Below are 13,406 nucleotides of genomic sequence, written 5' to 3'. Positions count from 1 at the left end.
TGACCAGGGTTTTCTAAGAACAATACATTTGGCTTAAGCAGAGGTATGAGAAGATAAGCTTAAGAAAAGAATAGAAGGTAGGGAGAGAAAGGAAGGAGGAAATGAAGAGAATCTTGAATGTTAAGATAAAAGATTTTAAAACATTATTCTGGTGAAAGGGAAACTGAAATTTTCTATTAGGGGAATTATGTATGAAGAGTTGTAATTTACGAAAACTTCCTTAGGATTTTGAAGCAGAGGCAAAATGCCAAAGGGAGCCAAAAACAGGGATGGGGTAATAGCAACATATTATATTACACGTGCAGGGGTGAGAGCCGGAAGTACTGTCCTGCAACTGGAAGGAGAAAGACAAGACTCTGAAGCCAATAGGAAGTAAGAAAGACTGGGGAGTGTTATAGATTTAATGAGAGAGGTTGGGGAAAGAACACATCACAAATTATTCTAATTATCTGGGCATTGTTACTGGGGAAGTCAGGAATGGGATGTGATTTGGGAGAAGTAGGTGATCAAGGTTTTAGATGTGTTTGAGATAATGGCCAGATGTTCCAGCAAGGATGTTCAATGGGAAATTGACATAAATTGATTAGAGCTTCTATAAGGATTTAGAACAAAGAGAAAGGCTTGGACTAGAATGTTTATTTTAGAGAGGTGGTTGTTGAACCCAGGACTGTGGATCCATAGAATATCGCAAGAGTGGGATATGAGGCTTCAAACTTGAGAGAAAATAGAATCATCTGAGGAAAGGCAGAGAAATAGCACCTGAAAAGAGAACAGGAGGAGAGCAGTGGAGGGTCACCTCGTTTCGAGAGAGGAGAGAGTTTGAAGCATGTTAGAGTCACCAGTGTGGAACAGAGTACAGCAGGAAGGTAAGTGAGCGTGATAATTAGGAATTATTGGCATTGGTGTTCAGAAGGCATCAGGGCCCTATTTTCAATATAAAATTCTTTGAATCTAGAAACTATTTGGATTACCCTTTCAATAATCTTTTAACTTTTTCAAAAGAGCCAAAGAACAAAGTTTACAGATGCAATTCTCCACTCCCAGCTTTCACCTCTGAAGTCCAAAACCTGACCCATAGTTACCCAAGCACTGTGATCATTCCTTCCTCTGGATTACATTTCAACAGCCTGTGGTTAAAGTGCACTTTCACATTGGGATATTTCTCAACAGCTGAGGGAATGAAGAAAGAGGCAAACAGAAATGAAATTTCAATTCTTATTTCACTTGATCAAATTGAAATATTAATTGTTTTCTGGGAACAGTATGGTAGGAATTTTATTCATAACAATGTAAAACTAAATTCACTTAAATGATAATTTGACAACTGTTTGGCAACTATTTCAGTATAATTTGGTAGTAAAACAGATGAGTAAAAATCAATTACCCTCATCTCAAAAAGAAAATATCCAACTAATTCCGTTGTGCAAACTCTTGCATTGCTGTAATTATTAGCACCCTGGGAAAGAAGCAAGCATCACATATTTCAAAAGTTGCCTGTAATCTGAGGCTTTACTGTGATTGGAAATATTCAGTCAAACCCCTTTCCACATGTATGCATGTCTCTACATCTCCTTTTTGGCTAGTTTTCTGGACTTCTGATTGAAGTTGTCACAAATAGAGGTTATTGATTTTAAATCTCTTTGAAATCGAACACTGGAATAGTTAAGGGGAAAATGAGTAAGAAGCTTTGAAACTTCTCAATAAACTAAACCCAATTATTTTAGTAATTTTCTGTTTTGCCTGCTAGCGCTCTAGAGAATTGAGTGGATTTCATTTTATGAACTATTAATCATGTTCTTGTTACAACAGTAAAATATGATCTTGTCCCTATTAATGCTCATGTATTCATCAATAAACACAGCCTATTTATTGTTCTTAAAGGTACAAATTAGAATACAGGTGTTGGAGCTGGAATAGACCTCAGAGATTATTTAGTTCTTCATCTTAAAAAGGGATGACCAAGATTCTGCAAGCAAAGGTAAAGTGCCTGAGATCACACAAAGTGAAAACATTAAGAACCAAACTCATCAAGTGGCATACATTAATTACGTACAGTTTTTGTACGTCAAAAAAGTACGTAAAAAGAATATTGAATTAGAAAAAATGAGGAAAATAAGCCAGGAGTTCTGCCGTCCAACTTAATATTTCTGTCTGCACTTATCTCCCCTCTTCATCTCAATCTTGTCTTATTTTATTCTGTTTTGTTTAAGTTAGCTTTGGGGTTTGAAGATTTCAGCTTTCTTGCAAAACCTGAGAGACCCTAAACCAAAGAAATTCATCTATGTATAAGAAATAGTTTAACAAATAACTTTGGAGTAATCAGAGTTGACCTGATATACCAAGGATATATTTTAGAAACATAACATATGTTTGCAAAAAAAACTTGTAAAAATTTATTTTTATTTTTTACGTAAGTGTATAGTATTACATTCTAAATAATTTTTTTATAGAACTTTAGTCCTGGGATATACTCCCTAAAAAAACCGTTCTTTTGTCAAAGCCAGCAGAGTAATGGTGAATACTCTGTCTTGGTCTGCACTGTCCTGGTGTCTAGCTGTATGTGGCATTTGAGTGCTTGGAGTGTGGCGATCTTAAGTTGAGATGTGTTGCCTGCACAGGATTTTGGCAAATTAGAACAAAAAGTATATTTAAAAGGAATGACAGCGAATAACTTTCTGATATTGATTATATATTGAAATAATAATATTTTGGATGTATTAGGTTAAAATATCTTTTCTTTAATTAATTAATTTATTTAGAGACAGTTTTGCTCTTATTGCCCAAGATGGAATACAGTGGCAGGATCTCAGCTTGCTGCAGCCTCTGCCTCCCGGGTTCAAGTGATTCTCCTGCCTCAGCCTCCCAAGTAGCTGGGAATATAGGTGCCCACCACCACACCCAGCTAATTGTTGTGTTTTTAGTAGAGACAGGGTTTCACCATGTTGGTCAGCCTGGTCTTGAACTCCTGACCTCTAGTGATCCACCCGCCTTGGCCTCCCAGAGTGCTGGGATTACAGATATGAGCCCTTGCACCTGGCCTATGTTAAAATATCTTATTAAAAATAACACCACCTGCTTCTTTTTTGTTTTTGTTTTTGTTTTCGTCATGGTTAGTATAAATTTGAAAAGTACACATGTGCCTGGTATTTGTGGCCACATGTTGGACTGTGCTGCTCTGAAAGATCCACAATGCAGACCAAGTATATAATAAAAGCCCTGAGAAGTACTGCAGGAAAAAAGACTGAAAACTTGTTTGATGCAGGATTTGTCAAACTTATTTGTTCACATATCCTTCATCTGTTTTGTTTGGCTTAACAATTACTAACATTCCACAGAATAATGAATGAACTATGAAACAGTCCCACGTGAAATGCTGATATAGGGAAATCATGTAGTGACAATGTTTTCAGAGGGGAGGTTTTGCAGTTAGAGAGAAATGAGCATTTCTAATTGATTAAATATGTGGAATGAAAACCTCCCACATTTGATGCCTTGTAAAGAAAGAATGAACTTTATGTGCCTAACAAAGTTGAAGAGTTGAGAGATTCAGCATTCATTTTATGGACATATTTATGGCATTTATGAAGTTGCAAGCCATGCAGAGCACTCCTAATGAAAAACGATTCAGGGAACTTCTGATGTGTACACCAAGATTGTACCTTTCCCATGTTTTAGCCTCCTTCGTATTAGCAGATGTTTTATATATAATATTCGAGGAAGAAATTGTTAATAGTGAAAAGCATGGACTTTGGAATAAACAAACTCAAATTCAAATCCAGATTCTACCACCTATTAACAGTGTGATCCAAGCTTTCTAAGCCTCCATTTCACCGAGGTAAGAGTAATTTCCCTCCATAGAGTTGTTGGAAGGTTTATGCAAATCTATGCATGTAAAACACTTAACATAGAGCCTGGTGCTTCAGTGAATGTTTGCTATTATTTTTATCTGGACAAATTGGAAGGGTCTTAGAAAGACGGTGTCATAGGTCTGCTATACTGCTTTTTGTAAAAGCTGTTTTGTGTGGGGTTTTCTTGTTGCTGTTTTGTTTTGATATTTTAGAGTTGACGTCTTACTCTGTGGCCCAGGCTGGAGTGCAGTGGTGCAATTATACTCTAGAGGGCTCAAGCCATCCTCCCTCCTCAGCCTTCCAAAGTGCGGGGATTGCAGATGTGAGCCACTGCACCCGGCTGGTTCATTTACTTTCTTGAGATCAACCTGAATATACCTAGCAAACTGTCTCCACTCCACCCATCTACCCATCCAGAAGGCAGTCTAACAAATATAACTAAAGAAATAAGATTAACAACAATACTAAACCTTCTTTCTTGTATCTGATGAATCAACTAAAGTGAAATTCCTCATAGCCCTCCTCTTCCCAGTTTAATCCCATTAGATTCAATTCGATTCAGCAGATATATTGAGAGGATTGAGGAGAAACAAAAATAAATAATGTAGGGCCTCTGTTCAGAAATCAGAGTCTACTGGACTCCATCACAAGGGACAAATTCTAAAGACAGTAGAAATATTAAGTGGCATGCTTTGCTGGGAATTAATACAAATGCTGAAGGGAGGAAAGCTACTACAATGTAGGCTTAAACTTAGTGAGGGCTACATGGGGTGTGATTGGATTGACTATGCAAGTTACAAATTTAATTTGTAATCCGGTGGCTTTTCCATGAATAGGTAGGCCTTTTTGGTTACACAAATTAAAAAGTTCAGGGTTATGTTTTACACTTTTCTCTTTTTCAACTTTCTGTATCTATTTATTTATTCTCCCTATCTATCTATTTATTCTCTTACAAATATCATGAATCTACACCCTATTCTCCAACCACATTACTATAGCTTTATTCCTGGGCCCTTCTTCTGCGTCCAGAGTTTATGGAAATGCCTTGAAGATTGCAATCCTTTCTCAGTCTTCCCACTATAGCTTTTCATCTCTCTAAAAGGCAAATCTCATTGTGTCACTTTACAAATTGTTTGAGTTTATTTGTCGTTCCATTAGAGTGTGAATTCTTCATCAGAGTGAGCACTCATTCACTCAGTGTCTAAGAGACCATGGGGGTGCAGTACATGTTGAACAAATGATTTCAATTTAGATAATTGCCAGTGCAGTGGGTGTTAGCACCTGTGATTCCAGCTACTCTGGAATCTGAGTTGGGAGAATCACTTGAGCCAGGAGTTCAAGACCAACCTGAACAATATAGCAAGACTCTGCCTTTAAAAATTTTTTTTTAAATTAGTCGTATGTGGTAGCATGTGTCTATAGTCCCAGCTACTCGAGTGGCCAAGGTGAGAAGACAGTTGAGCACAGGATTTCGAGGTTGCAGTGAGCTGTGATCATACCACTGCACTCCAGCCCGAGCGACAGCAAGGCCTTGTCTCTAAAAACTTCAGGCAATTGGTATTTTCAAGAAGGACTTTGTTTATTTATTTCTTTTTTTGAGACAGGGTCTTGCTCTGTCGCCCAGGTTGGAGTGCAATGGCACAATCACATTGTTCACGTCTCACAACCTCCCTGGCTCGAGTGATCCTCCCACCTCAGGCTCTTGAGTAGCTGGGATTATAGGTACACGCTTCCACACCCAGCTAATTTTGTATTTTTTGTAAAGATGGGGTCTCTCCATGTTGCCCAGGCTGGTCTCAAACGCCTGGGCTCAAGCGATCCTGGCCTCAGCCTCCCAGAGTGCTGAGATTACAGGCATGAACTATCATACCCAGCTTCAAGAAGGATTCTGTACTGTGCAGTCTTGCTCTTCATAACCCATGAAAAGGAGCAGCAAACAAATCCATTAAGATTAGTGTCATGTGCTTTACTCAAAATGACAACTGGTGAATCAAAGCATTAGACTTACCGGCCAATAGATCCTTGTTTAGATTTTCTCTGCTTATAGAAAGAATATACTGCAAGAAAAGCAGAGTAGATACAGTTTGTTTCTGGTGAATGGACAAATATAATTCTAAGTTGTTCACTCAGTAATAAAACGTATTTATTATTTAGCAGAGGGTTGCAAGCTTAGTTTTGTAATCATTTAGTTAAGTGACCTTTGGTTTTTTTATTTTTTATTTTTTTAAAAAAACACTTTAACCAAACACATATAATATAATATCCAAGTTTACACTTAGGCTTTTTCAAAGTTTAATACTTTAAAAGTCAAATCCTTCTCTTGCAGCTAAAATATAATTTTCATCAAGAAAGTTTTGTTTTATAATCAAATATTTTCAGCTTAGGTCTCCAAATTTAGCTCTTAGAAAAACTTCAGTGATGACAGCATCACTAAAATCAAAGTGCCATTCCCTAAAGAGACAACTTTGAATGCCTTCATTTCAATGTAAAAGGTGTGTGTGGGGGGGTGGGGGGGTTGCAGTAGGGATGAAGGTTGGTAGGAGTAGGACCAGTCTTCGCATGGGACATGGGTTGGTTGTTTCTGACTTTATAGGACATTTCAGCAAAGCTGACCCTTCCGTGAGGCAAGGGAGTCATAGTGCCTAAGGGCCTCCAATGCTTTATTTTTCCTTTTTTTTTTTTGAGACAGAGTCTTGCTCCGTTACCCAGGTTGGAGTGCAGTGGTGCGATCTTGGCTCACTGCACCCTCCACCTCCCGGGTTCAAGAGATTCTCCTGCCTCAGCCTCCCAAGTAGCTGGGATTACGGGTGTCTGCCACCACGCCCAACTAATTTTTGTATTTTTAGTAGAAACAGGGTTTCGCCACATTGGCCAGGCTGGTCTCAAACTCCTGATCTCAGGATATCAGCCCGCCTCGACCTCCCAAAGTGCTGGGATTACAGGTGTGAGCCACCATGCCCGGCCACCTTTTTCCTTCTGATTTAAAAATAAACTAAAATCAATTTGACGTGTGTGTGTGTGTATATATACATATATATGTATATATAGACGTGTGTGTGTGTATATATATACATATATATGTATATATATATATTTTTCTTTTTTTAAAAAAAAAGATATATATATATCTTTTATACATACACATACACACACACTAATTTATAAACACATATATACTAATTTATATGTAATATATACATATATGCTAATTTATAAATTCTCACTTCATCCAAAAGTAGAAGTATATATTAACAGCCAAATCTGTACTTGGTGTCAGAATAACTTGGTCAATGGCAATGACTGAAAAGGGGCTTCCTGTCTTTGTATAATTTAAAATGAACAGAAACATCTTCATTCTCTGCCTCAAAGCTAGGTTGTTAATAGATTGTATTTCAACAGAAATCAAGCTTGTTATTTAAAGTCTGTTAGGAAACATTCAAATTATAAAGGTTTTTTAATTTTTTTTTTTTTTTTTTTTAATTTCTAAGACAGGGTTTTGCTCTGTTACCCAGGCTGGAGTGTAGTGGCGTGATCATGGCTTACTCCAACCTCAACCTCCCATGCTTAAGCGATCTTCCCACCTTAGTCTCCCAAGTAGCTGGGACTGCTCAGCTAATTTTTAAATTTTTTTATAGATACAGTGTCTTGCCATGTTTCCCAGGCTGGTTTTCAACTCCTGGGCTCAAGCAATCCACCCGCCTCTGCCTCCGAAAGTGCTGGGATTACAGGTATGAGCCACTGTGCTTGACTCAAATTATGAAGATTAATTTACATGGGGAAAATATTTTCTTTCCACATCATTCATCTGGGAACCAATAGACATGTCAGCCCTGAAGGAGCACCAGAATGTCCCTTTCTAGTCTACTCCATATCTTTGGACAGTATTATATCACAACCAAAGGTTTGAGTCATTCCCATCAAGTCACACTTCTCCAATATTTATTCTAAAAGATTGGTCTGATGAAGAATAAATAGGAATAAACAAGTCAAGAGCTATAAAGTGGCCTCTATCTTAACAAAAAAGATAATAGTAAGACCTAAGAAAGATGAGATATATCCTTTGAAGATCTGTAGGACATTAGTTAGTTATACGTAGCACTGACTACCTCAGATATGTTAGAAAAACATGTTTATTTTCTCTATTCTCAATGCCTTCAAATGAGAATGTTTTCTAGTAAGGGGGAGCCATTTCTCTATTTTGAGCATAGGAGGTTAGGATTAAGAATTGGGGAGCTCTGACCTGTTCTGTGTATTAGGAAATATTTTGACAGTTTCCAGGGCAGTTTGGGGAGAAGATGGGAGGACCCAACAAGACAAGAAGAGTCTGGACATCACATGCGAGAAAGTTCAGAAGGAAAAAACAGCTGAAGAAGGAGACCAGGGAAGGGAGTCAGAAAGGATTTTGGAGGCCAACATTTGCAGATTAGACATTTCTCAATCATTGCCCATGCTGTGCACAAGGAGGTCTCTTCGTGACCCGTAGGTCTTCTGCAGACTCATACATCTTTTGAGTGAGTATTGTCTGTGGGAATTTGTGGAGGAGATTTCAAATCCAGACCACCATGGTATGTGGCCAACACCAGGTGAGAAGGAGTGGGGTACCGAGAGGCAAAGGAAGCCAAGAGAAGGTAGGCTCCCCGGGATATGAAGAAATCCTGGAGTCATGGGAATGGCTTTGTGCTTCCACAGGCTGTGGAACTGACCAGTTAAAGCAATTGTATGTCGTTTTTAAAGAGCAAGGAGGCCCCTGTATTTTACTGAGATATAAAAGTAACAATAAAGAAAAACTGAAGTATGAAGGGCACCTGTAAATTTAGCATTAACTCAGTTCTTAAGAATTGAGAAGTAGCAGGAATGATATGGAGGGGCCATTTCCTCCTTGTAATGCATTGAAGGCCACAAAATAGGAATTCCCACTAACACTTTCACTCTCTTGGGGAATGTATGCACCCTCTCTCTCTCTCTCACTCTCTCTCTCACACGCACACACACAGACATGGTGGTGAGGGTGATGGTGTCAGGCCCAAGTCTATCCCTTCATTTAGCTTTTCTGATATTTGAAGAGTATCTTATCTATGGATACATTACTGGTTCAGTCTCTGAAGCGGGGATGGCTGTGATGATTTGGCCTTCCTCAGTACATCCCTTGGTAATACAAGTGAACAGTGAGATGATTAAGTTGATTTTACTCTCAACTTAGTGAAAGAAGTAAATGCATCTGAGCCCCCTGGGCTTCTGTACCATGTGTAAGGGCCGTGCTCCTGTGACGAAATCTGCCTTACTCTTCCTCAGTGTTACCCTCATGTAAGTCATGCAGCCTGTTTCCTCATCTGTAAACCATGGTGGGTGGATTCAATGAATCACTGTAAGATTCTGTCACGCTAAAGTGTATTTACAAGTCTTCTCATCCAATACACACTTGGCACTTAAAAATGAACAATTCTTAGATATCTGATCTCATCCAATTTTCTTCCATAGATACATCCCCATTTGATTGGGACAACTATTTTGCTGCCAATTTAAGATTTAAACAAAATGTTGGTTTCCAATCTCACTTTCTCTGGGAAGTGTTCCCTGAAAACTAAAACTTTTCTCCCTTTCTGAACCACTTTAGATTTTCTTGTCTGAGCCATCACTCACCCAAGGTTTTTTCCCATGAATTTGATTACTGTCCATCCCTCCCAGGCTACAAGTGCTTCTCTTACTCTCAGCAACTTGCTCAGGGCATGGCATGCAAGAGGGCAATTACTGGTTACTGGAGTGACACATTTAATATGGACAGCTTATATTTGACTTGTTTATGTAAATCTTACTTGCCTGTTGAGGAGAGACGATTCTTTTGTCTTTCCTATAGCACCTAGCTCAATTGGGGGCCAATTTAAAGGACATGTTAATTATCTGAAAATGTTTGTCCCACTGAAGGTGACTCTGTGGTCTTTCTTCCTCCTACCAGGCTCATGTATTAAGACTCTGTACCTATGTTTTTATAAAGCCAAAATAAGCAGGTTAGTATTTTTAAAAAGTTATTAAATAGAAAGTGTTGAGCTTGCCCCGACTCCCAAAGCCCTGAGTGGATGGAATGTTTTTTTTTTTTTTTTTTAAGAGAAAGAGAGAGAGAGAATGGGGAGGAGGAAAAAGGAAGAGAAAGAGAGAGAGAGAATGGGGAGAAGGAAAAAGGAAAAGAAAGAGGGAGAGAGAATGGGAGTATTGCTTTCTTGCCCAGGCTAGAATGCAATTTAGTAATGGGTATTGAAAACCTCTTGTATACTGATAATTATACTTAATGATGTAGTCAGGAAGGAATAAGGGAAGAAGATAACAAACAAACAGCCAACCAATATTTCATTTAAACCTATGAAATGCTATGCGATTACTGAGGAGTGATTTACTTCCAATTATATAGTCACTTTTGGAATAGGTGTGAGGTGGTAATGTATGTTTTGTGTATTTGAAGTGGAGAGTTCTGTAAATGTTTGTTAAGTTTACTTGTTCCGGGTCTGAGTTCAAGTCCTGAATATCCTTGTTAATTTTCTATCTCGTTGATCTATAGAATCGTTAGCTATTCTTGTTACATTGATCCTTTTACCATTATGTAATGTCCTTCTTTGCCTCTTTTGATCTTTGTTGCTTTAAAGTCTACTTTATCAGAGGCGAGAATTGCATCTCCTGCTTTTTGTTTATTTGTTTATTTTTACTCTCTGGTTGGTAAATCTTCCTCCTTCTCTCTGAGTCTTTGTGTATTGTTGCATGTAAGATGGGTCTGGATGCAGCATACCGATGGGTTTTGGCTTTTTATCCAATTGAAATATGTATAAGTTTAATACTGGCGTTTGATGCTAGCTGGCGTTTTGCCCATTAGTTGATGTAAATTTTTCATTGTATTAATGTTCTTTGCTTTTTGATATATTTTTGGAAAGGCTGATATTGGTTGTTCCTTTATATGTATAGTGCTTCTTTCAGAAGCTCTTGTAAAGCAGGCCTGGTGGTGGTGAACTCTCTAAGTACTTGTTTGTTCGCAAAGGATTTAATTTTTCCTTCGATTATAAAGCTTAGTTTGGCTGGATAGGAAATTCTGGGTTGAAAGTTCTTTTCTTTAAGGATGTTAAATATTGGTCCCCACTCTTTTCTGGCTTGTAGGGTTTCTGCTGAGAGATCTGCTGTGAGTCTGATAGATTTCCCTTTGTGGGTAACCTGACCTTTCTTTCTGGCTGCCCTTAGTATTTTCTCCTTCATTTCAACCCTAATAAATCTGGCAATTATGTGCCTTGGGGTTGGTCTTCTTGAAGAATATCTTTGTGGTGTTCTCTGTATTACCTGGAGTTGAATATTACCTTGCCTTGCTAGGTTGGGAAAGTTTTCCTGAATGATATCCTGAAGAGTATTTTCCAACTTGGATTCATTCTCTTCATCACATTCAGGTACACCTATCAAACGTAAATTAGGTCTTTTCACATAGTCCCATATTTCCTGGAGACTTTGCTCATTCCTTTTCATCCTTTTTTCTGCATTCTTGTCTTCTCGTTTCATTTCACTGAGCTGGTCCTCGACTTCTGATATCCTTTCTTCTGCTTGATCAATTCGACTGTTTAAGCTTGTGCATGCTTCGCGAAGTTCTCGTGTTGTGCTTTTCAGCTCCATCAATTCACTTATATTCCTCTCTAAATTGTCCATTCTCGTTAGCATTTCGTCAAACCTTTTTTTAAGGTTCTTAGTTTCTTTGCATTGGGTTAGAACAAGTTCTTTTAATTCACAGAAGTTTCTCATCACCCACATTTTGAAACCTGCTTCTGTTACTGGAACACACTCGTTCTCCATTAAGCCTTGTTCCGTTACTGATGAGGAATTGCGATCCCCTGTAGAGGGAGAGGCATTCTGATTTTGAGTATTCTCTGCCTTTTTAGGCTGCTTTCTTCCCTTGATTATATATTTATCCATCTGTCGTCTTTGTAATTACCGACTTTCTAACTAGGTCTCTGAGCGGACGTCCAACTTTTTGATTCCCAGCGCCGAAATCTGAGCAACCCACTGCGCCGGCCAAGACAGCGGTGTTAAGGTTGATGGTGCCTTTCTGCCCAGGAATCTCCGGACTCTGCACCAAGAACTGCCGCTTTCAGGCGCCAGCAAAACCGCCGCGCCGGCCACAAGAGTCGCTCTGGCGACCCGTGGAGCTCCTCCGCTGGGAATCTCCTGGTCCGTGAGCTACAAATATTCGTCTGAAAGTGTGGCGTCCTCTCTTTCTCTGCGCTTTCACTGGGAGCTACGTGCCCGAGCTGCTAGTGATCAGCCATCTTGGATCTCTCTGGAATGTTTTACTTTCAGCCACACTGATCATCCCAAGAGCCATGAAGATCTTGTTCCCATGAACATATGTGCTTTATCTCTTGCTACCCAAAGTGTGGTTCATGAACCAGCACCTGGGAGCTTGTTAGAAACACAGAACCTCTGCCTCCACCCCAGTCCTACTGAGTCAGACTGCATTTTCACAAGATTCCATGTGAGTTTCAGAAGCACAGGTCTACCTCCAATGGGAACTCTGCTGAGGGTCAGAGACTTAGAAGGATATGAATCTCACTCAGACTCTGCACTTAATAAAAGGAGGCATGGCTGGATAAAAATAAAGCAAGTTAGAGTTTTTCTCCTGTGGATAGGTGTTTGGTGCATTCATTCTGTCTCAAAAAACAGAATCAGAAGGTATAATTAGATAAAATACATATTTCTCCCTGTTCTGTGTGTTACTATGTGAAAGATAAGGAAAGCACAAAGCAGGATAATGATTCTCATTTGGTAAACTCTCCATCTTCATCTGGCCTCTGTTGTTTTAGAAATCATGTACTACTGTAAGCATTTCTAGATCATTCTATACATTCTATTATAAGCCCAGTTTTGAGCAACAGGGTGAGTTAGGGAAGGGCAACATCATCATGAAACCCTCTAGATTGTTCTTGCGTATTGTGCTTGACGACAAATAAGGTAGTTATCTCTATCTAATTGAAAAGGAGAAAAGAGGGAAAGGGTGTCCCTGGTAGTGGGGCAGCACAAATAAGAACAGTAGCAGCTAATTCTTTTTGAATGTTTATTCTTGGCTGGGCCTTCTTTTGAGCATCTCCTCTGAATAAACTTGCTAGCGAGTATCTATTTCTGAGGTCTAGACTGAGCCAAGCAATGTCAGATAGAGGGCTGGAGAGGGAGGGGCCATCAGGCAAGAGGCAAGTTTCAGATGTTGACTTAGTTACAATCAATGCACAAACAATGATCTCCAGGGTAAACCTACCTGAGTCTTTGTCCCATAGGGAATTGCAGACTTTTTTCCTGAAAGAGAGTGAATCATTCTTGCTCTCATGGGAATACCTTGGGATACAATCTGAAATGAAACCAGAAATACTGACTTAAATGACAGTAACATGGCATTATGCAAGAAAAATAGAAATTGATTTTTAAATGTAATTTCATATATTTTCAAAAACATTTTTTAAATCGTGAGAACCGTAGAAGCCCAACATGGTGGAAACTCCTTCAATGAAAATGGTGATCCTGAAGCTTTTAGTTTTTTGTTTTTTT

At 38.9% G+C, this 13,406-nt stretch overlaps 1 protein-coding gene across 1 annotated transcript in view; it reads right to left on the bottom strand.

The window, feature by feature from the left end:
* The window catches only part of KMO (kynurenine 3-monooxygenase), a 58,106-nt gene that overhangs the window by 29,089 nt on the left and 15,611 nt on the right, over positions 1-13,406 (bottom strand). The window contains 3 exon segments of the mRNA XM_012443729.3: positions 1,083-1,170; positions 5,857-5,905; positions 13,120-13,209. Coding sequence (XP_012299152.3) covers positions 1,083-1,170; positions 5,857-5,905; positions 13,120-13,209 — 227 coding nt within the window.

This window comes from Aotus nancymaae, unplaced genomic scaffold, assembly GCF_030222135.1.
Source record: "Aotus nancymaae isolate 86718 unplaced genomic scaffold, 86718_ANA_hifiasm-v0.15.2.pri h1tg000032l_0, whole genome shotgun sequence".
Classification (NCBI taxonomy): Eukaryota; Metazoa; Chordata; class Mammalia; order Primates; family Aotidae; genus Aotus; species Aotus nancymaae.
This window is presented reverse-complemented; position numbering and strand designations above follow the sequence as displayed.